The sequence below is a fragment of the Ictidomys tridecemlineatus genome, chromosome 16, assembly GCF_052094955.1.
Source record: "Ictidomys tridecemlineatus isolate mIctTri1 chromosome 16, mIctTri1.hap1, whole genome shotgun sequence".
Taxonomy (NCBI): domain Eukaryota; kingdom Metazoa; phylum Chordata; class Mammalia; order Rodentia; family Sciuridae; genus Ictidomys; species Ictidomys tridecemlineatus.
This window is the reverse complement of record NC_135492.1, coordinates 7,144,584-7,169,977: the sequence shown is the minus strand read 5'-3', so window position 1 is coordinate 7,169,977 and position 25,394 is coordinate 7,144,584. Positions and strand designations below refer to the sequence as shown.

General features: G+C 32.1%; 1 protein-coding gene across 1 annotated transcript in view; it reads right to left on the bottom strand.

The window, feature by feature from the left end:
* Nucleotides 1–1,011: 1,011 nt before the first annotated feature.
* LOC144371382 (uncharacterized) overlaps nucleotides 1,012–25,394 on the bottom strand; it is a 91,642-nt gene continuing 67,259 nt past the window's right edge. The window contains exons 2-3 of the mRNA XM_078033720.1: nucleotides 3,920–3,968; nucleotides 1,012–3,317 (exon numbers count right to left, since the gene is read on the bottom strand). Coding sequence (XP_077889846.1) covers nucleotides 2,062–3,317; nucleotides 3,920–3,968 — 1,305 coding nt within the window. The 3' untranslated portion in view covers nucleotides 1,012–2,061. The remainder of the gene's footprint in view (nucleotides 3,318–3,919; nucleotides 3,969–25,394) is intronic.

Genomic DNA, 25,394 nt, shown 5'->3' with positions numbered 1-25,394 from the left:
AATTTGAAAAAGTGGAGAGAGGGCTTAGGAATGTGGCTCAGTGTATAAAAATACCTAAACTTAAACTGAAATTCAAAAAAAATAAATAAAGTTTAAAATATTACTCTTGAGTGTTAAACATCAAAAATAGATTTTATATAATTCTTTTCCCAGTATTCAAAAGTGAATAGTAATTTTTGATTTAGAAAAACAATTATATTCTTTCAAAGATGAGGTTTCTTCACTATGCATATATGATATTTATGACTGATATTTCTGAAAAATAAACTGACAATGCTTAATAAATTTAAACAAAATTTAAAGACAACTACTTGCTTTATAAACTTAAATGAGTTCTGTAGTTTACTCATCCTCATATAGGTAATAACTTTACTATACTCTCACATTTATTAAAAATGTTTCATTGTTATATACGGCATACATTTTGGACAAAATCTGTTCAATGTTCACTACTACTATGAGTTTTCAGATGTTCAATGAATTTAAAATTTAAATACATTTTGGAAATATTATTTAACTTTTTAGAGTTTCTGGGCACAATAAATTCTCCAAAATTAATAAGTGTTTTAGAAACATGTAGCTACATTTTTTTTCCATTTGTATTTTCTCTAACCAGTGTGTATCCACAGGTGCTTAGTATTGCTGAATAAACTTTAGAGGCATTGTCACATTGTCAATTTTCATATTTCAAAATTTTCTCTATGCTATCGTTATTGTGGTGAGGATTAAATGTTGTCCCTTTCTTAGAGTAATGGTACGATGGGCTCATGTGTAGAGCTACTCTCCAGTGGGTTTTCAATGATGCCTAGTAATGTATGATATATAATTTAAAATGTTTCTACATTCTCTACATTCAGATGTCTTCTTTCCAGAATAAGTAGCCTAGTGGTGAAAATAATTGATTTCTTATTTAAAGCTTTGCTTCATTGTTTCAATTTGTAGGGGTTTTTTTCTGTATAAATTCTGTGGTTAATAAGGTTTAGTCTTTCTTTTTTTTAATGCTTATTTTTTTACTTTTAGTTAGACACAATACCTTTATTTCACTTATTTATTTTTATGTGGTGCTGAGGATTGAACCCAGGATCTCAAAAATGCAAGGCTAGCACTCTACCATGGAACCACAACCCCAGCCCCAAGGTTTAGTGTTTCTTTAAAATTATTATTACTTTATTCACATTTCAAATTCACCAGGATGTCTTCTTCTGTGGTGAATAAAGTTTCATTTTTTATTAAAAGCTTTTCCACATTATTCACTTTTGTAGGGCTATTCTCCAGTGTGAGTTCTGTTGTGGTGAATAAGGCCTATTTTATTGCTAAAAGCTTTGCCACATTCCTTATATTTGTAAGGTTTCTCTCCAGTGTAAATTCTTCTGTGGCAAATAAGATGTGATTTTTGACTTAACACTTTGCCACTTTCTTTACATTTGTAAGGCTTCTCTCTAGTGTGAGTTCTCTGTGGCAAATAAAGCCTGATTTTTGAGTAAAAGCTTTGACACATTTTTTACATTTGTAGGGCTTCTCTCCAGTGAGTTCTGCTGTGGTGAAGAAGGTCTATTTTTTACCAAAACCTTTGCCACATTCTTTACTTTTGTAGGGCATCTCTCCACTGTGATTTCTGCTCTGGCAAATAAGGTTTGATGTGTCACCAAAAGCTTTGCCACATTCTGTACATTTGTAGGGCTTCTCTCCAGTGTGAGTTCTGCTGTGGTAAATAAGGTCTGATTTTTGACCAAAAGCTTTGCCACAATCTTTACATTTGTAGGGCTTCTCTTCAGTGTGAGTTCTTCTGTGGCAAATAAGGTGAGATTTTTGACCAAAAGCTTTGCCACAATCTTTACATTTGTAGTGCTTCTCTCCAGTGTGAGTTCTGCTGTGGTAAATAAGGTATGATTTTTGACCAAAAGCTTTGCCACAATCTTTACATTTGTAGTGCTTCTCTCCAGTGTGAGTTCTCCTGTGGCAAGTAAGGATTGAATTTTGACCAAAAGTTTTGCCACAATATTTACATTTATAGGACTTCTCTCCAGTGTGAGTTCTACTGTGGCAAATAAGTTCTGATTTTCAACCAAAAGCTTTGCCACAATCTTTACATTTGTAGGCCTTCTCTCCAGTGTGGGTTCTGCTGTGGCAAATAAGGTGTGATTTTTGACCAAAAGCTTTGCCACATTCTTTACATTTGTAGGGCTTCTCTCCAGTGTGTGTTCTGCTGTGGTAAATAAGGTATGATTTTTGACCAAAAGTTTTTCCACAATCTTTACATTTGTAGGGCTTCTTTCCAGTGTGAGTTCTGCTGTGGTAATTAAGGTCGGATTTTTGTCTAAATGCTTTTCCACAATCTTTACATTTGTATGGCTTCTCTCCAGTGTGAGTTCTGCTGTGCCAAATAAGGTGTGATTTTTGACCAAAAGCTTTTCCACAATCTTTACATTTGTAGGGCTTCTCTCCAGTGTGAGTTCTCGTGTGGCAAATAAGGTGTGATTTTTGACCAAAAGCTTTGCCACAATCTTTACATTTGTAGGGCTTCTCTCCAGTGTGGGTTCTGCTGTGGCAAATTAAGAGTGATTTTAGACTGAAAGCTTTTCCACAATCTTTACATTTGTAAGGCTTCTCTCCCGTGTGAATTCTGATGTGGCAAGTAAGGTGTGATATTTGACTGAAAGCTTTGCCACATTCTTTACATTTGTAGGGCTTCTCTCCAGTGTGAGTTCTACTGTGGCAAATAAGTTCTGATTTTCGACCAAAAGCTTTTCCACAATCTTTACATGTGTAGGGCTTCTCTCCAGTGTGTGTTCTGCTGTGGCAAATAAGGTGTGATTTTTGACCAAAAGCTTTGCCACAATCTTTACATTTGTAGGGCTTCTCTCCAGTGTGAGTTCTACTGTGGCAAATAAGTTCTGATTTTCGACCAAAAGCTTTTCCACAATCTTTACATGTGTAGGGCTTCTCTCCAGTGTGTGTTCTGCTGTGGCAAATAAGGTGTGATTTTTGACCAAAAGCTTTGCCACAATCTTTACATTTGTAGGGCTTCTCTCCATTGTGGGTTCCTCTGTGGTTAATAAGAACTTTTTTTTTACTAAAAGCTTGGCAACATTCTTTATATTCATAGGGCTTCTCTCCAGTATAAATTTTCTGGTGATTAACAAAACCTGATTTTTTATATGATTTCTGGTGTTCACTCTCACTTGTAGTTTTCCATATTTTCTTTTGTGGTAAATAGTCAAGATCACGACTTCCATATTTTGCACTTATCACTTCATGTAATATATGTTTTAGGCCCTCTTCTGTTGAATATTCTTGGATTTGATTAGAAGTGATGGCTAAAATAAACAAAAATTAAAAAAATACCTATTAGAGTGGGATAAATATATTTTGCATACATAACATGAAATTAAGGTAAAATAAGTACATCTGGAGTGTAGCAGATTAGTAAGTCCAAAGTCACCATAAATCCAAAAAATATATTAGTTCAATAAAAATGTACAAAAAAATTACCTTGAGAATATTATCCAAATTCTTGTAGAGGGCACAGTATCCGAGAGGAGTACATCATTAAAAAGAGTAATATAATAAAGTGTAGAAAAGAATCATTAACAGCCTTTTGTCCTTCATAAGATAGTATTGGGTATTTAGGAAATATCTACCAGCTACCTTCACTGTCAGTAGAATAAGAGAAATGTAAATCATATACAAACATTTCTGGCTTTTTCAAAGAGTGTCCAAAAAATTGTTTTTGTCTATCATGAAATGGAGACATGAAAATAACTAATAGATTTTGAATGATAATACCATAAATATTCAACAAGGGTAAAGAGGCAATGGACCCTTAAAAAGAAATATGAACAAAAAATTTACTAAGAAATATACACATATATGTCTATAAATATTTTTGTAAAAACATTTTGAAATTTTTGAAACTCACCTATGCTATCATAAACCATATTAGTCATGCGTCCATGGATGTAAATATGCTTAATGAAGATCAAAAACAACATTGTCAAGCCATACTTGACAATTATGCTGAAATTGATTGTCTGTTATTGTTACATCATAAAGGATATCAGAAGTTTAATACCACATATTCCTTCAATTTAAGTTATAATAGTAATTTTATTTCAAAACACTTAGATTACCTTAAAGATATCATTAATAAGGTTCAACAAGATGATGGATTTTGGACTTGTTGGATTGGTTAACTTCATGTTTACTCAATTTCATCTGGGTCAAAAATATTCATAGGTGGATGTTTACTGATGTTGGAACTTGCTGTTGTCTATGCCTGCCCTATTTTTTGCCCCCACCAGCATTAAGGATATAAGTAATATTATTTATTCAAAAGGCCTTAAAATAGGGGAGGTATTAGGTATTCTGATCTTGGAATTGACAGGAAAGTGTGGGGGTGATTGTAACTGGCACCCTGAGTCCCACAATTGCAATGCCCAGCAGTTTCTCACTGAAGATATTAAGACAACTCTACAGGTGCACTACCTAGTTTCTGTGGTAATGTCCTTAGGGAGAAGGGGCTCTATATTTGTATTAACTGGACCTAATCTTGGTTAGCTAGCACATGGGGTTAAAGGAACACTGGGTTAGAATGTAGTCATGGTACCAGAACCTATGTAATTTTGGGATATTATATGTGCAGCTGCTAAGAGGGGTGGCCAGTTTTTTTTTTTCCACTGTGTGTGTCTCTCTCTTCTGTTTGCTCCTTTAAAGGTTTCTTCACAAGAATATTTGAAACAGATTATGCTGGCCCTCACAACAAAAGCTAAGTTTTGATGGTTAATCTGAATAAACTGGGACATCACTAAAGAAGAAAACAGAGAACAACAAGGAATTTGAAAATGTGATAAATATAGGGCAGTATGTGTTCAATGATTACAATCAAAATAAATAAACCTAAGCTTCTGAAAATATCTTCTACTGGGTAACTACTCTTTCAACATTTTTTAGTTTGTTTTTCTCTTTGACATTTGAATGACTCAACTGTGTCCACTGCTATGTGTAGTCTACAATAGTTTTCATTATATATATATATATATATATATATATATATATATATAGAGAGAGAGAGAGAGAGAGAGAGAGAGAGAAATATCTGTATTAAAAATGTCATTTTTTCTTTGAAACACAAATCTGAAGCTCATTTTTATAGAGAAGTTCCCAGAAGATACTCTGCAACAGAAGTAAATTAAATAATAATTAGTAATTAATAATTTTAAAGGGAAGTTTAACTTACCCAGGAAGGCCAAGTTTCTATAGTTATCTAGCATCACATTTCTATATAAATTTTTCTGAGCAGGCTGAAGGCATTCCCACTCCTCTTCAGTAAAATCAATGGCTATATCCATAAATGTTAACAATTCCTAAAATAAGAATATGTAAATAAATAACATATTGAACACAGGAATATTTGCACAGTCTGTAATGCAAATACAGTTGAAATTAGGGTTAGTAGACTATCATGTAGGTAGTGTTTTGGAACACAATGATACTATTATCTACAGAAAAAGTGATTTAAGTTCAAAAAAGTATGCATACTCCATATTTATGAAACACAATATAAAACTCAGGCATTATCACAAAAATATATATTTTGTAATTTTTTATATCTTGATCTAAATTATACATATTTTTCAGATGAGAAAATCATGTTAATTAAGAAAGGGAATCCACAAATTTTAATTGTACAACCACTAATCAGAAATTTACTAATGTGTAGAATCCTATTTGTTATTTCTGATAGAGCTGGCTATTCTGAATGTGTGAGATCTCTAGCAATTCCAATATCAATAGTATAAGAGAAATTTTGAAATGCAAAAAGGTAGGTAGACCACTTAATGTAAATAATTAATAGTTTATTTATGTTCAAACATTTTATGGTTTTATGTATGTTATTAATATAAAAAATAGCAACAACAATCCTGTTTGAATTTTTCTTTTTCCATTTTTTAACATACAAAATTATATATATATACAAACTTTGATCGATGTTTATATTGTATGATATTTAAAGTAGAATATACATATAGATCTTAAAACAAATATACTTTTTTATATTATTTTATTGGTCCTTTCTAGTTCTACCTGACAGTAAATTAATTTTTATGGTATTATGCAAGCATGGGATATATCTTATTCTAATTAAAATCCTGTTCTTGTTGGTGGCTTCAATGGTAGGATTCACTTATGGATATATATCTTTTATATTTCTATCCTTGTCCCTTTTATTTATTTATTTACTTAATTATTTTTGTTTACCATTGTGCAATCTACTGATCTTCTTTTCTTACCCTTCCCCACTTTATAAGATTTAGAATTTACATATCAGCAATAACTTTCAATATTTGATTTTAAAGAAATGGTTTGTTTTACTTAGCATAAAATCTCTAGATTCATCCATTTCCTGGCAAATGTCATAAAGTCATTCTTCTTTATGGCTGATTCATAATTTATTGTGTACATAAGCAACATTTTTTATGCTGTCATCATTGAATGGACCCATTCATCATTGAATGGTTGGTTTTATATGTTGGTTATTGTGAATTGTGCTGCTATAAACATTAATGTGGCTGTGTCAATGTAGTATGCTGATTTTATGTCCTTTGGCCATATATAGTGCATTCAAAAAACTGGGTAAAATTGTGCTTCCATTTATTTAACAATATCCATACAGGTTATTATGTTTCACTTAGACCTCCATACAGCTGGAAAAATTGGAATTCATCTATACCTGAGGTGAAAATAGAACATACAAAAAAATTAGTAAGCCATAAAATGACTAGAATTTATTATCAAATCATACATCCCAATAAAAAGTAAAATTTAAAAACTAAAAGTAAAGAAAGTCTTAAGCAAAAGAGCAAAATTAGAAGCTATTAAAGATAAACATAACACAGAGTTACCAGTATCAATGTTAGTGCTTTTAAAAAGAAAATGAGCCCAGTCTAGTGATGGACAACTGTAGTTCCAGTGACTGAGGAGGATAAGAAAAAAGGATCATAAATTCTAAGACAATATTATATATAATATTGTCATATATATATATATATATATATATATATATATATATATATATAGTATTGAGCAACTTAGTGAGGCATTTAGCAACTCAGTAATATTCTGTCTCTAAATAAAATATAAAAAAGGACAGAGGATGTGGCTTTATTGTTAAGCACCCTAGGGTTCAATCTTCAGTACAAATTTTTAAAAAAGCAGATACAATTAAAAAAAAAACTAGCAAATTTGAAAATTCAATTTATAAAAATTATATCAATTATACAGTATATAATTGCAAATATAGGCATATATAATGACTTCTCACTTTATGGAAATACACTCTGAAAAATTTATCCTAAGAATCTTCTGCAATTTTCCAATACTCTGAGGGCAATGATAGAATCTAGATGGTATAGACTAGTACATGGCTCATATATTTGCTAGGTCCGTGGTTGTAAATAAAGTCTACTGCTGACCAAAATACCATGATGCCACATGATTGGTGTTATGAAGTAAAATCAATCAGGATAAACCTCATAATAAAATAAATGGTGGAACTACAGAAAACACCAACAACAAAACTCTTAAAACATGCCAAAATATTGGGAAAATAGTATGATAATAAAATGCTATTTTATCTCTTCACTCATAAAACTTAACAAATTTTGACACATTAAATGTTGAATATAAGTTATTAATAAATAATATTAAAATAAATAAGAAAGTACAAAGCTCAAAAGTTTACAAACAAAAGATAGTGTTTATATGGTGGTGCACACCTGAAATATCTACTATTCTGGAGTCTAAGGCATGAAGTTCAAAATTTAAGGCCAACTGAAGAAACTGAGAAAACCCCATCTGGAAATAAAATTTAAAACAGAGCTGAGAATATGCTCAGCATTAAGACACTTTGGTTGAATCCCTAATAACACAAAAGAAAAAAAAAGTTTTGTTTTTTTTTTGTAGTTTTCAAAATTATACAATAATAGAATTAAACTTATGAATTACAAAATATTAATACAAAAAAATCTATTCATCAAATGATTACATTAAAAGCTGCAAAACTGACAAGTTAAAAATAAACCCTAATTTCCTCACATATAATCAAACACTTATAAGAAGAATAAATACAACAGAATGCATAAGAAAAACAAAAAATTCTTGAAGAGTCGCTTTAAAAAGTATATATATATATATATATATATAAATATATATATATAAGTGTTCAATAATCATAAAAACTCAAAATCTTTAGAAATTAGGTAACATTGAATAAAATCACATCATATAGATGAATTAAATAGTATTGATGAATATGTGGAATAAATGCATTCACAAAAAGGAAAATAATAATTTAAGCTTTTATTATCCATTTGTAGAAACTGTTTTGTAATCATATGTATATGATACACCAACACAAGAAACAGAGACTAAAATTACGGCAACTGTTCATGAGAATACATCTACATTCTTCCAGAGTTGAAACCAAGGGGCATGGCTAAAGAGGAAGAAATAAATATTAAATTTTGTAAAATATAAATTCTAGGAGCTAGAATTTTTGTTGATGTATTATATCCAGTTTGACAACTACTATAAAATACCATGTATGTCTTATGCTGATGTCACATGAATATTGTATTTCATATGCAAGTATGTTTATGAAAGGAATATTCAGTATGAAAAGAATATAAAAGACTCTAATATTCAACATATTTACAAAGAATAGAACTATTATAAAAATGATCATTTTTCCCAAGGTACCCTTTAATAATAACTGGTCATAATTTTACCATTCTTTACTTTTTATTAAAGAAGAAATCAAAGCAAAAACTTCTAAAATTTTCCTGGAAAGATGAATGTATATAAAATTAGACAAGTACTCTCTCACATATAAGAACAAATGTACTAGTGATCATTACCTGACACTAATGCATGCTATAATATTACAACAGTGTAGTAATTTTAAGATAAAGAAATCACAATACAGAAAACTACATAGGGCAGTTCATATGTATGCAAATATGTTTTTATTGTTATTTATTATAAGTATATAAATCAAAACATATCAATAAAATATTTAATGTTAATGAATGCTACAATCAAACTTCAAGGTAGATGTTAGAATAAAAGGCATAGATTACAAAAGTGACTTGTGTGCAGAATGTGTGTGACACTGGAATTATACACAAGCATTCACCAAAGAGCAGATATAAAGAGAGATAATTTTAAAAAATAAAATAAAAATAAATAAATGCAGAATACACGCCTACCTCCATTTATGGATACACCAAATAAATATATATACTCCTGTTTTGAGTCCTTCTAAAAACTGTAAAGGAATTAGAGGTACACAAATTGGAAAACTGAAAAAAAAAAATATCGACCAGGAGGAGATAAGTAGAATGCACTTGAAGATTTTTCTGATTTGAGCAATATGCAAAATTACTGGAACAAAATGCCCAAATCCAGTGTTAATATAAATAAAGAAAGAATATAAATAAAAAAAGATTGATTTGCATTTGAAAAATACTATTTAACTCTAAATTGCCTGTAGTTTAAATGCTAATTTATCTGTACACACAGAAGAAGGAATAAGATATACATGAGTATTTATTGGGGCGGGGAAATAAATGGTCTTCTATGGCCATGCAAGACCCATGGGCTTTATTCTATTAGGCCAGAGTGGAAGAGGTATTAAATCTTAAGGCAATCCCTTAATCCTTTAGAGGGATTTGTCAGCATTCTCTAAAAATGTAAATAGCTGTTGCTGACAGTTGAACTTTTATCTAGACAGTACCAAAAAATTAACAGGAAAATGCAGACTACCACTGAACGCCAAAGTGGCAGTTTAGCACTTCCTGATCTCTCTCATCCAGCTCACTTTACTAAAAATTAAATTTTTCCATTCAATGGACTACATCTGAAACCTCAAAGCATTGAAAGCACTGGTAACTGTGCAGGTGCAAATCTCCCTAGATCAAAAAGGAGTGTTTTTCACATTGGTGTGCAAACATTGTAATGGGCTAAAATCTTGAATATTAGTGAAAAAAAATGGTTACAATCACAGATCCCTCTTTATTTCTAAAATAGGTGCACATCAATTTTTTTTCCAGTGAACATATGGCACCCTGGAATCTAAAAAGCTTGCATCAGAATTTTAGTGCACCATCCAACTATAAGATCTTCTGTATGAGCACAGCTGTTAGAATGGCAACTCTCAAAATGTGCAATAGTAAGTAGTACTCCAATTATATAAATATAGAAGAAAGAAACAGTGTGCTAGACTATAAAATTAGTGAAGACATTTAAAAAATGGAAGTTGAGAGTTCTCTCAGTTATTTCTTTGAGAAACTAAGCTCTCTACATTTATATTGCTCTTGAACAAGATAAGCCCCAAGTACTGGTCTAGACTTATGAGAGGCATTAGATGTGCCAGCTGTGGGATCCTCATATTACATAGTTCTGAAACACAGTTCCAGGAGAATACCAGAGTAGGGAATGAGAATGCTCTAATATACATTCCACAAAAGGAAATCTGAGCATAAAGACACTCTGACAGGTTGTCTGCCTTTGGAGACACAAAGGAAGAATAGAAACACATGATTTTTCCAAGATCAAGTGATTCTTTTTTTACTTTTCAATCATGTAAAATGCTCATAAACAACAACAAAAATTTTTGCTTTTGATATTTTTCTATGGTACTGGGGATTTTAAACAGCAGCATGTTAATTCTGGGCTACATACCCAGCCATGTTTTAAAATTTTGAGACAGGTTTTTCTAATGGTCTAATTAGTCTACCTAAGTTCCTGATGTTTACCTTGAAATTGCAATCTTACTGACTTAGCCACTTGAGTCTCTGTAATTAACATGCATGTATCTTTGCACCCAGAGAGAAAAAAATACTTTAAAGTCCCATCCAGTTTTTGGTATAACAATTGAAAATACCATGTTCATTTGAAATATAATATGGGTAAAGTAACTGATAATACTGCAAAAATATAACTGATAATACTGGGAAGTGGAGAAGTTGTCATTGAACAGGAAGCTAAAATTTATGTATAAATACAACTCAAAATACTGGAGCATAAATTTAAAATCACACTCAGTAACTGTTTGAAGATTTAAAAATATTAAAATGTACCAGGTATGTAGCTAAGTGGTACAGTACCTCTGGCTCAATCCACAATACCACAATCTCCAAAAAGTAGAAGAATGAATTTAGGAAGAAAGAAAAACTGAGATACCTATAGAGTATCTCACCCCACTCCTGGAGGAAAAAATACATGGAGTTGTGATTGGGATGATCTCCTCACTCAAGAATCCACAAAACAATCCGAGAAGATTTGGAAATATTGCCACAAATGTTCTCACACAGAATTTAAGGTAGGGGCTGAAGATATTCTATAGGATACTATAGGACTTCCAGTGTCTACTGTTAGTATATGGTCCAGTTGACTGGCCAGTAGAAATTCATGGCTGACTTTTCTCAGGAGAAGACACAGGACTGCAGAAACCAAAGATTACACCAGATATTCTAGCCAACCATAGCCAGTTCCCACCATAGTCAGTGCAGCCAGTTTCAACCAGACTCACCATCCAGTCTCAGGATTTCACTGCACACTCATCATTTACTGTATTTTTAGAAACCATGTGTCCTCTCTATAAATCACAAAGTACTGATACAGGAGAAAAAATCAGGTTCACTGAACATAATGAGGAAGCCTAGAAATGAATACCCACTGTGGCAGACTTCACATCAGATGGTCACAACTTGCTTTTCTATACTGAATATGTGTAGATTGGACAATGCTTATATAAGGGATCCTGATTAGACACAACTTATGTCTTTATATGCTCAATCTGAGCCTAGTGAGTTTTTTGAGAGTCAGGAGATAACCTCACATCCAGAAATAAATGATGTCCAATTGTAGGGTCTTATTTGTACATTTATTTATTTATTTATTTTTCTTTTGAGGCTCGGGGAATTGAAACCCAGATCCTCAGGCTGCAGCGAATTTAAGGCAAGTTATCCTTGGAGAAGTAAAATCCAGCCAACCGAGAAAAGCATTTGCATTTAAACTTGCATATGAGGCCTTTTGAATTTGAAGATTATATATGTAAATATATTATTTATTGATGGAAATAATACAGTGAAAATCCTGTAAAATTTCAGTTAACTTCTCTTGAATGGAAACAGATTGATCATTAAAATTATATGAGGTGGAAAGATAATTATATTTTAGAATTCATATAAAAATAGTAAAAATTGAATTTTATAGTATAACCCATAATTTCCACTATGTGAAAATTACCATTATGTATTTATATTATTATTAATAAAGTATATATATTTTTGGAACAGCACCCTCAAAACTATGTCAAGACTCCAGAAAATCTCAGTTCACAGAACCATATTTGAGAGTTATGCTTATCCTGAGTTCAAGAAGATGAAGGACATGATCACTTCTTTTATGCTACAGGTGAAAGATACATTTATTTTTTTAACAATATTTCTCCTGAGATATAAAAAACTAGAGAGAAACTGCCCTGAGTGAGGGCAAGGAGATTTAACCAGAAAGTGTATTATGGTGTGTGTGTGTGTATAATATATATATATGTTTGTGTGTGGGTGTGTGTGTGGGGGTGTGTGTGTGTGTGTTTCCCCAGATCCAAATATTTGAGTATATTACTTAAATTGATTAATGCTATATTCATTATTTTATGCCATGGCCTTAGACCCAGTGGCCTGTCTATAACATTTTATTTTTCTTCCTAGGATGAAAGTCCCTTAAGAAAGTGGGCTTGAAATGAAGATGAATTGTGTTGCTATCATAATGTCATACACCTGTAATCACAAGTAGAGGATTTGAAATTTTGCTTTTTTAAGAATAGTACTAAAGCACAAGAAATAAAAACTAGAGTCACTAGATGGGATGAATTCAAACTGAGTATCTTTTGATACTTCTCAGCAAAGGAAACACTCAGTGAGGCAAAAAGTGATACCAGAGACTAGGAGCAAATTTTTACCAAATGCACATCAAATAGAAACCTAATTTCAAGGACATATAAGGAAGTTAAAAAAAGTTAATAACAAAAAACAAATTTCCCAATCCTTAAATGAAATGGACTAAGGAACTGAAGAGACACACTTCTTAGAAGATAAACAATCAATCAATAAATTTAAAAATGTTCAACATCTCTAGCAAAGAATTGCAAATCAAAACTACTCCAAAATGTAATCTTATTCCAATCAGAATTACAAGTATTAAAAATACAAGCAAAAATATATGTTGGTGAGGATATGAGGAAAAAGGCCCACTGTTAACACTGTTGGTAGGACTCTAAATTGGTGACACCAATTTGGAAAAGAATAAGAAGATTCCTTAGAAAACTTGAAAAGAAACCAAAATTTACCCAGCTATCCCATTCCTCAATTTAGACCAACAAGAGCTAAAAACAGCATAATACAGAGGCATATCAACATCAATGTTCATAGCAAAACAATTCACAATTGGTAAACTATAGAACCAATCTATATGCTCTTCCCTAGATAAATGAATAAAAAAATATGGTCTATTTACAAGGTGGAATATTACTGAGCATTAAAAGAGAATAAAATTATGGAATTGGGAAGTAAATGAATGGAGTTGGAGAATATCATGTTAAGGCAAGTAAGCCAATCCTCCTAAACCAAAGACAATGTTTTCTCTGCTAAGTGGATGGTGATCCACAATGAGGGAAGTGGGAGGTAGCATAGAAGAAATGAAGAAACTTTGAATAAAACAAAGGGGAGGGAGGTGAGGGGAGACGGTATAGAGGTAGGTAAGATGGTAGAATGAGATGAAAATCTTGTTGTACCCAAAGTAGAGTTACATGGGTTTTGTAACTATACTTTCTGACCAACAGGAGAAATAAAATCTTGTACTCCATTTGTGTGCTACAAAGTGAAATGCATTCTGCTCTATTAGCAAGTTAGAACAAATTAATAAATTAACTGATTTTTAAAAATCCAGGAAAAAGACTTGCCATTCCCTAGATCTATACATAGACATATATGAGTATATATAACATATTTAATGTATATAATTTATGAAAAATTTTTTTCATATTTCTATCAATTTTTTAAAGAAATGACAACAGAAGCATTACAATTCTTATTTCATGTATAGAACACAATTTTTCATATCTCTCATTGTATATAAAGTATGGTGATACAAATTTGTGTCTTCGTGCATGTACTTTTGATGATTGTCACTATCACATTCCACCATTCTTGCTAATCCCCTGTCCCATTTGTTTTCCTTCCACCCCTCTTCTTTATTGAGAATCCATCTATTTCTCTCATGCTCCCCCTCCTTACCCCATAATGAGTCAGCCTCCCTTTTTTTTGAATTGGATAACATCACTTAGCATTATCTTCTCTAATACTATCCATTTACCTTCAAATGGCAGATATGATTATATACCTAGAAGACTCAAAGAACTGCACCACAAAACTTCTAGAACTAGTAAATAAATTTAGCAAAGTAGCAGGATATAAAATCAACACCCATAAATCAAAGGCATTTCTGTATATCAGTGTAAAATCTTCTGAGAAAGAAATGAAGATAACTACCCCACTTACAATAACTTCAAAAAAAATAAATAAAATACTTGGGAAGCAACTTAATGAAAAAGGTGAAAGATCTAAACAAGAAAAACTACAGAACCCTAAAGAAAAAAATCAAAAATGACCTTAGAAGATGGAAAGTTCTACCTTGCTCATGAATAGGCAGAATTAATATTATCAAAATGACAATGCTACAAAAGCACTTTACAGATTTACTGCAATTCTGATCAAAATCCTAATGGCATTTCTCATATAAATAGAAAAAGCAATCATTAAATTTATGTGGAAAAATAAGAGATCAAAAATATCTAAAGTAATCCTTAGCAGAAAGAGTGAAGCAGGTGGCATCACTATACCAGACCTTAAACCATACTACAGAACACTGGTAACAAAAACCCAGCATTGCATTTGAAAAAAAAAAAAAAAAAAAACTACAAACGAATGGTACAGAATAGAGGTCACAGAGACTAACCCACAAAATTATAATTATTATATATTAGACAAAGGTGTCAAAACATGCACTGGAGAAAATATAGCCTCTTCAACAAACCACTATCTCTCACCATGCACAAAACTCAACTCCAAGTGTATCAGGATCCTAGGAATTAAACCATATACTCTGTGTCCAATGGAATAAAATACAGGCTCTAATCTTCATCATGTGGGATTAGGCCCCAATTTCTTTAATAAGACACTGAAAGCACAAGAATTAAAACAAATAATCAATAAATGGGATAGAATCAAACTAAAAAGTTTGTTCTCAGCAAAAGAAATAATCTGTCAGGTGAAGACAGAGCCTACATTTTAGGAAGGATATTTTACCCCTCACATATCAGATAGAACACCAATCTTTAGCGTACATAAAGAACTCAAAAAAACTAAACAAATAATAATAATAGTCATGTTTATGATGATGATGATGATGATGATGATGATAACCCAATCAAGAAATGAGCCAAGGATCTGAACAGAGAGTTCTTAGGAGAGAATATACAAGCAATCAACATTTTTTTTATATATCTGATTGGTTATGGTCCTCACATTTCAGGACCAAGAACAGTTCTGGCTCAGTTTCTAAGGAAGGGAAACACGAACAAGAATTATTCTCAACTCTCCTTTATAAATTATCAAATAAATTATCTGTGTCATTTTCTAAACATAGCTGGACATGAAAAATATAGGTTTGGGGCAGAGAACATTTTTATTAGAAACACAGTGTAGAAGAAAGAAAAAAAAACATAATTATTTGTACCACATTGAACTATAAGAGAAACAGAACCTGGAATTCAGAAAAAAAAGATTTAAACTTTTATACTTGGAAATGTGGATGACATGGATGCCTAAAGTGAAAAAGTTATTACAAGCTTTGGAAAGAAAATTCATGTGAATGGCAGATAATGGTTAACCAAACAGAATCTGCACAGTGTATTCCAGGGCCTTTGTCACCTGTGCACTACAGAACATACAGGTATTCATAGCCTCATGAAGAGCATTATTCATCTTTGCCCTCTAAAATTATTTCCATTGTACACATAAAAAACATGGGTATCTGGATATTAAATGGCAATTCAGCAGCCCACAGAAAACTACCCAGAGACAGAACTGTATGAAATTTCTTCAAAGACCATCAATGTATTGTTAGCTCCTTATGCAGGGATGTCAGTCTGGGAAAATATTATTTTCTCTCCATTTTGAAGAGAGTGCATTGAGAATACATTTAAAAGGCAACATAAAGACATTTTTTTCTTTCATTTTAAGAAACTCTTCAGAAATAGAGCTCAAAAGACAGATTTCTTAGAAGAATAAACGCCTGAAGATTACAAAAAAAAAAAAAAAAAAATCAGTGGCCCTTGACTCAGGAAGGAAATAAATCTAAAAAGCTTATAAGAAACTGAAAAGCAAAATAAGTAACTATTTCTAAAAATAAATATGTTCATTATTTGCTATCTCCACAACATGTCATTAAGTCAACAACAAATTATATTTGAATATTTCTAGGATTGGCCAAATTTTATTCCATATTATTTTATATTAAATCCCAAAATCCAGATAATATAATTAATGATTCACTGCCAAAAATATTACAGAAAAAAATTTTTAAGGAGTGGATGTTTAGTAAGTATGTCTTTTAACAATTTTATTACCATATGATTTTAAAAAAAAAATTTATTTATTTTCCTGCAGCCATAGTGAAGAGAATTTTCTTATTTATTTTTCCTCTGGTAATTAACAAAGATAAGCCCTAAAATCTACTTTAAATAACCTACACTTAAAATTATACAAGAAACCTAAAATAAATGATGAGTAAAGAAAAAAGTCAATTTTAAAAAATATTAAACCTTTTTCTTTCTTTTTGAAATAAATCTCTAGCTGCATTTTTGGATCCTTTTCTCATCTTTTAAGCCAAAAATGTATAAAAGACAGAAGACTGAATTTCAAATTTATACATGAGATATGTTTATTAACTATAAAAATTCAAAATACTTAGAAATTTAAGAAATACAAAATAAAAACCCATCATGGAAAAAATTAAGTAATATTGGTGAATATTTAAAACAAATTAAAAATCATTAACTCAAAAGGAGTTTAAATTAGTATCTATTTGTGGAAACTAGTTTGCTATTGAATATACATGATACTCCCCATCACAGAGACTTACTGAAATTTGAGCATATGTTATCATGATACCATGTAAGTATGCAATGGTACTCATCCAAACACTTGAAGTCCAAGGGCTTGGCTCAATACAATGTACATCTTGGAAGAGATAAAAACTAATCTGTAGGAAAAATGGTCACCGGGGCCAGTCACATTTCATAACATATCCAGTTTAAAAAAGAGCATAAAACACTATGTATAAATTTTACATACGTGCCTTATGCAAGTGGTATTTCACATGTGTACATTTTTAGAAACAAAATATGTAAAACTTATGAGAAAATAAAAGTCACAAAAAGCACATAAAAGACTGAATTATACATCCCATGTAAATAATAAAACTCATCATTACAAAGGTGATCATTTTCCCCCAAGTTAACCGACAATATATCTAACCAAAACTGCTATGTACAAATATGAATATATCACAGTGAAGTCTACTTTTATGTGTATTCTATAAAGCAATAATTTTAAAAATCTATAAATAGGGCTGGGGATGTGGCTCAAGTGGTGGTGCGCTTGCCTGGAATGCGTGCGGCCCAGGTTCGATCCTCAGCACCACATACCAACAAAGATGTTGTGTCCGCCGAGAACTAAAAAATAAATATTAGAAATTATCTCCCCATCTCTCTCTCTCTCTCTCTCTCTCTCTCTCTGTCTCTCTCTTCCCTCTGTCACTCTCTCTTTAAAAAAATCTATAAATAAATATGATAGAAGAAACTTGGAGAATAGAGAAAGGGGAACTACTGGATACTGAAGGGGAGCAAATTATATTTCATGTTTTATGGTTATGTCAAAATAAACCTGACTATTAAATACAACAAAATGTAATAATAAAAAAAATCATCAAGCTTTACTTTAAATGACGTGGAAAACCAAAGCATAAATTTTTAAAATTCATCTACAAAGTTATATGTAACTTTAGCCAAAAACCTTTTCAATTATAAGAGCAAAAAAAAGAACTTATCATGGCCTACTATTCATATATATTGTGAAAATATAATATTACAATAATAAAGAATCACAATATAAATAAGATTCCCATATGAATACATATGTATGTAAAACCACTATGCTTTATTGCAATAGCAAATTCTAGATAAATCAAACCATAACAAAAATAATCTCAGCAACTTAGCTAGGACCTTTCTCAAAATAAATTTAAACCTGTTAGGGATGTTTACTGGTGAAGAGTCCTTGCTTCCCCAGTGCTGAAGGGTATCACCAGAGAAGAGTGCCAAGGCAAGTTTAGACCAGAAAGTAGAAGCTTTATTAAAGGACAGTAGAAAAGACTTCTCCCCAGAAGAAAAAGGGGACAAAAGAGGTAGAATCCATAAAACGGATTTTTTTTTTAACTAAGGTCTTTTTAGCTTTTTTATAGCTAAGGTCTTCCTTTAGCTATCCTGCATTGTTGTCACATTGGTGTCCTTTGTTCTGTTTCTTGCAATGTTGCAATATAGATGGGAAGGCCCAAAGTGTGGAGGACAGGTGGGCTGAAGGAGTAATCTGGGCAGGAAGGGCTTTGGGATTAGCATCTCCATATTTGCTGTGAGCTGCTTCATTAAAATTTCCTTGGGATGGGCTCAGGGCCTTGGGGACATTTTCAATTCCTCTTATCCTGGACTCCATGCTCAATATGGTGTTTTTTCTTGATTTTACTGGATATTAGACCCAATTTACCTAACTACACTAACTACCTATGTGCAAATCTGGCTCCACTACCAAGGAAGGATATGGCTAAGTAGTACAGTATCTCTGAGTTCACCTAACTTTTACAAAATAATAATAATAAAGAAAGTAAAAATAAAAGAATGTCAAAATGAAAACTAGCTAGCTCAAAAGGAATTTAGGTACCCCAAAATGGCAGCTCCTTTCCTGCAGGAAAATGGACCTTGAAGATTTGATTTTGAAAATTATTCCACCTGTCAATCTCCAGCATCTGGTAAGACACTGGGCTGCAGGAACACACCTGCCACATAGTATTTTATGCAGATTCTGAGGATGCACTTTGAGCATAAGGAAGGCAACAAAGAGTCTCTGCACTGACATGTTCCCCCCTGGTTGGCCAGTAGTACTGAGGACATAGTAGCCAAGTGGAGGAGTTAAGCCTGCAGACTCCAGAGAATGCCCGGAGTCCCAATGTGCTAGCTCCTGTTTTCAACACAGCCAGTCTGTGGTTCCAATAGTCTTCCTCCCTCAGCCTGCTAGGCCAATGCACATCACCATTTCCTTGTTCTCAGGAGTAGGGCTACTTGGGATCCTCAGTTCCTGCACAGTAGAACAACCTCTGACTCTGAAGTGTGAGACTACAGATGGCAAAAATGGAGGACTCAGGAGATAAGAAGTGAGCCCACCCTCCTCCTCCCTGATGACACACAATTGGACAGTTCCCACAAAATGATTTTGATTGGAAGGGGCTTCAGATTATGAACATTGAATCTGAGAGAAATGAGCCCTTTTTTGAGTGACAGGGAATATTATCCAATCCAGGCATGAATAAGGGCTAGAATCTCAGGTCATTGAGTGCTGTTTTTTGTTTTGTTTTGTTTTGTTTGTTTTCTGTTTTTTGTTTTTTGTTGTTATTGTTGTTTTTAAACTGAGAAATGTACCCCAGAGTCTCTGGATGCTATTATTTTAAGGCAGGGTTGTTTTCCCATTTTTGGGAACTAACCCAACCAATAGAACATTTTCATTTAAACTTACATATAAAGTCATTTCAGTTTATGAGTTATATATGCTTGTATATTATTCAGGAATTAATATAAAATAATGACAATAATTATCAAAATTTTTTTTTTAATTTTTTGATCTCCATTCTTTTTAGGTTACAGATTGAACTTTGACCTGGGAAGAAAACCCCTAAAGTAAAAATGCCCAACAAAAACAACACATAAGTGGCTGGGATTGTGGCTCAGCAGTAGAGTGCTCACCTCCCATGTGCAAGATCCTGGTATCAATCCTCAGTACCACATAAAAATAAATAAGTGAAATAAAGGTATTGTGTCCAGATACATCTAAAAAAATACTTAAAAAATATAAGGTACAAGGTGAGAAACCAGCCTCTACCTCAGAGCAAAGACTGTCCAAGAAAGGGGGCATGACTCTTGTCCTTGGAAAGACACACAGAGCACTCCTAGGCTCATACCCAACTTGCTGAGTTGTTTATCTACAAATAACAGGAGAGATCTGCTCTGCCTGGTGTCTCTGACTCAGTCAGGCTAGGTGGGGATCCATAGCAACCCCCTAGCAGCCACCAATCAGCATGAGACAGGGAAAATTCCTGGAATTCCAAATGAAACTTCCAGTAGTTTATGGTGGTTGAAAAAATTTTGGGAAACCATATAGTTCACCATATAATCCCCTCATGGCCTAAGCCAATCTGTTCAAATGAATCCCCATTTGTACTAACCAATCATGCTTACCCAACTTGTTCCCACCAGTGAATGTGCTAATCATGTTTTAGAGTTGTTTATGATTTTCCCAAGGTGTGTGATGATTCGCTAAGAGATGCTATGATGTATGTGGGGTTCCTGCCTTCCCCAAAGAGTTATAAAACTGCTGCAAACCCCGGGCTCAGGGCCTCTATGCCACCAGTTTCTCTGTGCATGAAGGACTGAGCTACCTTGCAATAAATACCTCTTTGGTGCTTACATGGATATTGGTCTCTAGTGGTCTTTTTGGGGTCCTGCATTTAAGCATAACAGTCTCTCTTGAAACCCATGGAAAAAGAATTCAGCACTCCAGTTCTCTAGGACTGTAGTTTTACAGCACAAAAAGTTACAAAAGGGGGGGTGACTTGAGAACTTACATGAATAACAGGATTTTCACAAGCATAATACAAAGACACATAGTAGGTTAATGGTCTAAATGGTTTAGCACTTAGGGAGTAAATTTAGATCACACCATCAGAATTCATGATGCACCACTAAAGTTTCAGAGTTGTGTTTTTATTTGGTCAGGGAAAGCCAGAATTTATGAGTCATCACTAAAGTTTCAGGGAGGGTTGTTATCTCATCAGGGAAAGCCAGACATGGGTGAGTTCAAGGCACTGGTAGGTATGTCAAGCAAATCACAGTAATTTATAATGAAGCAGAAGTTAACTTTTCATGCCTTTGTGATGAGATAGCTCCCAATCTTAAAAGAAAATTAGGCTGGATTTTCCACTTGCTATAGCCATAGCTTTTAAAGTATATGTTTCATACTTTAACAAGTATGAGAATTAAATTATTAATATTAATTACTACTAATTTTTAAGAGACTAAATAGAATAGGAACTAAGATATTTGTTATTAAATGCATAAAAATTTGATTAATATATTTATAATATAAATATGGAAAATTTTGACAATGATAAAAAGACATTTAATATAAGGGATTCAATATTATAAGTCCCTCATGTTCAGTGGGTCAGTCCTTCAATGATATTTTTCATTTTTTTTAAGTCATTTTGAATTACACTTCTGCAAATGTTTGTTAAGTATTCAAATTTAAGATTTTGTATTTTGTAAAGTAAAAAAATGGCATATTTGAGCTCCTTTCAGGATTCTAAAACTTATAAGCCATTTAGGGCATCTTAGCACTTTTTTTTTCATATTTGCACACAGTCCAATTCTAGAGATGAATGAGTTGCTGATATAGTATACTGTTCTGAGCAAAAGACAAATTGCCTTAGGATATTTCTAACGTTTTTAACTTTTCTAACTTTTCAGAATTTTTGGTGATTTAAAAAAAATTTTTATTTTAAAAAATGAATTGTTTGAAATTAATTATTTATCTTTCCTGCATTATTTTTTAGTTTCATTGATTTTTTTAGAAGAACTAACAGAACAGAATTCCAAAAGTGTTTCATGTAAATTTAAAGGTATGTTTCTAATATTCAAAATAGAAAGCAGAAGCAAAACATCATCTAGTTTGGTGGTTCTGCCTCAAACTAAATAGTTATTTATTTATTTCTGCTATTATTCACTAGGTTCCTGAGGTTGCAGAAATCACCACCCAACACAGATAAAACTCTTGTTAGTTTGATTCTCACAACCAATTCAAGCTAAAATACATTAGTATCACTGTAGTTTCAGACCAAAGGTGTTTCTAAATAATAAAAATATGTATACATAAATATATAAATAAATATAAAAGAAAATATAATATTAGATTTTTTTCCTGGATAATCATTTTGTATGTATTTCCCTTTGGACACAGTTCTGGGAACAAAGTGTCACAAATAAGACATAAATCCTACAATGCTACACAGAGTAATTAAGCACATACTAAGAGCTTTGTATAAAACTTGGCATAGAGACATAAATAACTAGAGAACATCATAGAGAATTATACCTAAGTGCTAAATAGGAAATTCATAGTCTTTAAGTACATGAAGAGACAAGTGATCATAGCAAATTTTATAACTCAGTTGCTGCTAATATACACAGATAGAGATATATATTAAGAGATGGTTTTATGCAGATTTTTGGTTTAAAAAGGGAAAGATCAAATAATGGAGGTGATTTAAACATGAGCAATAATATTTTTCTGCACTCAGTACCTTTTTTGCAGATATATGAATTATAATTAATTCCAACCAGTAAAATGCAAAAATAGTGTAAAGATTATTCACCAGGAGCATAACTATTTAAAAAGAGAACCAAAACTTCCATTCCTGTCCAAATGTTTATTCCTGACAAAAAGACTGCTTCTTTTGAACCATTTCTATAGATATGATTTTTTGTAATAAATATTTTGGTAATTTTTTCATATTACTTAATATATTTATGCTTCACATTTTCTCTTGTCATATTTTACTACCTATATTCTGAAAGAAAAAATTTCTAACTCCTAAACTCACTTGATATTTGAGATATCTTTTAATTTTTAAGCTTATATCATTTCTATAATGAATACTGTGTTTTTAGTAAAGAATGACTATTTTTATGCACCTGGCTCATTTACAGGATTTTGTTGTGTTCTTTGGCTTTATTTACAGTGACATAAAAAAAAAAGATTAATGTTAAACCAAAACACAAAAGACCACCAACTCAAATTTTAAATCAAATTCAATCAAGATTGTATTGTGTACACAAAAGCTGGCCAGGACTGCCTCTTACAAGATTCTATGCTAGAGATCATCCCCCTGATCTTCAGGAAAATGTTTTTACAGCACAAAAAGTTACAAAGGAGGTGGGTATCTAAGGTACTTACAGCTAACAAGATTTTTACAATCATAATACAAAGGCAAATAGCAGGTTAAGGATCTATGTGGCTAACATTTCAAGGTGGAAAATAAATTCAGCTCCAGACATTAGAATTTATAAGTTGCCACTGAGATTTAGAGAGAATTGTTATTTGGTCAGCAGGAGCCAGAATTTATGAGGCACCAGTAAGGTTTTAGAGAGGGTTGTTATCTGGTAAGTGATAGCCAGGCATAGGTGAATTCAAAACACAGGAAGAAATTACAAGCAAGTTTAAAAATCACAATAATGTCAGGCCAAAGAGAAATTTTAGTTTTCTTACACAAAACAGAAATAAACTTTTTACCTCTAAAAGCTCTAGGAGAAGATTTTATTTATTATTGTATTTTCTCATATCTAATGGCTTCTGGCATTCCTTTGTTGTGACCATAAATGCTTCTCTTCTGTGTTTATGGGGCTTCCAAAACAAAAAATATAGATAAGCCCTTCTCATAGGGACGATTTTTCAAACATAGCAAGTAACTACCCTTTAACCCACAGGGTCTGACAACCATATTATAGGATATGAAAGACCCTGCAATATGCAACCATTGTTGACAAAAGATTGACAAAAGTCAATTCATTGCACAGAATGAGTGAGGTGACTCTGCTCTACAGTCCACAACAGAATGTAAAAGAGTCCCCAAAGTGAGTTTAAGACAGAGCTTTACATGACATAGCTGACAAAATCCTAAAAACAAAAGAAAACATAAACGAAACATAAAAGAAAACATAAATTCAGAGAGAACCATACCCACATGATCTCATTTGACAGAATCAAATTTATAAGAGGATCAGAGGTAAATCTAAAGGGATTTAAATATATTTTCTTTTTCTAAATTGCTATTAATATCTTCCAGGATTATAGAATTCTGGATCTCCTCAATTACTACTTCATCATTACCTTTGTCCTACAATGCATGAGGCACACGGAATTTACCCTCATACTCATGTACTTATCACTTATTTTTTTCTATAGAAATGCATATGTATATGAATATATTTTTTCCACATTTCCAAGATTCTACCATGAAAATTTCTGTGATATCACTTCCCTGAAATGCATTTTCATTATTTCATGTCAGTTCATCTAAATATTCTACATCATGTGTTGGAAAAGTTGAGGCAACTAAAAGGCCCTTCTTATTTGACTATTTATAAACTATAATTAAACGTCAACCTTGGTACCTCCAAAGAACTTAAGTCTCATTCTCCTTTCTCATTCATAGTGCTTTATTTTTTAAGTAGGTAGCAGAAATTTTATTTTGAAGAAGAGTAAGTGATTTAAAGCCATTCAGTGTACTTTAGAGGATTCAAAAAAACCTATGGTTGTGGTTCTTAAACAACCTTACCACTAAAATATCTAGATTACACTTCAGGTTGGACACTGATACTATGCTTCCATGGAAAATGGTTTCTTGGTTGTGAGTATTGTCTTTCCCTTTCCCTTATAGTCTTGCAAATGTGTGGATTGTGTGAAGTTTTAGAATCACTATTTTCAACACAGTTAGCATGGACCCATTTGATAATAGAAGAAATCTATATTCTGAAAAAAAAAGACCCTTCACCAAGGCCTAAAGAAGTGATAAAATAATCCCTGGAAAATATAACAGTCATCCATTAGATTACTTTTTAAAAAATACTAAGAATATGTTTAGTTAGTAATACATTACCATACTAGGAAAAGTGATATAAATGCAATTTTAATTTTTAAAGTTGTTTCTGATTACTACAAAGAGAATATAAAAAGCTGGGTGCATGTGCTGAAGTTGTGTCTCGGTTGTAGATTACTTTGCTAGAATGTGCAAAGCACTGAGTTTGATTCTCAGCAATACATATAAAGATTTTTTTTGTTGTTTTATTTTTTAAATACATGACAGTGGAATGCATCACAATTCTTATTACA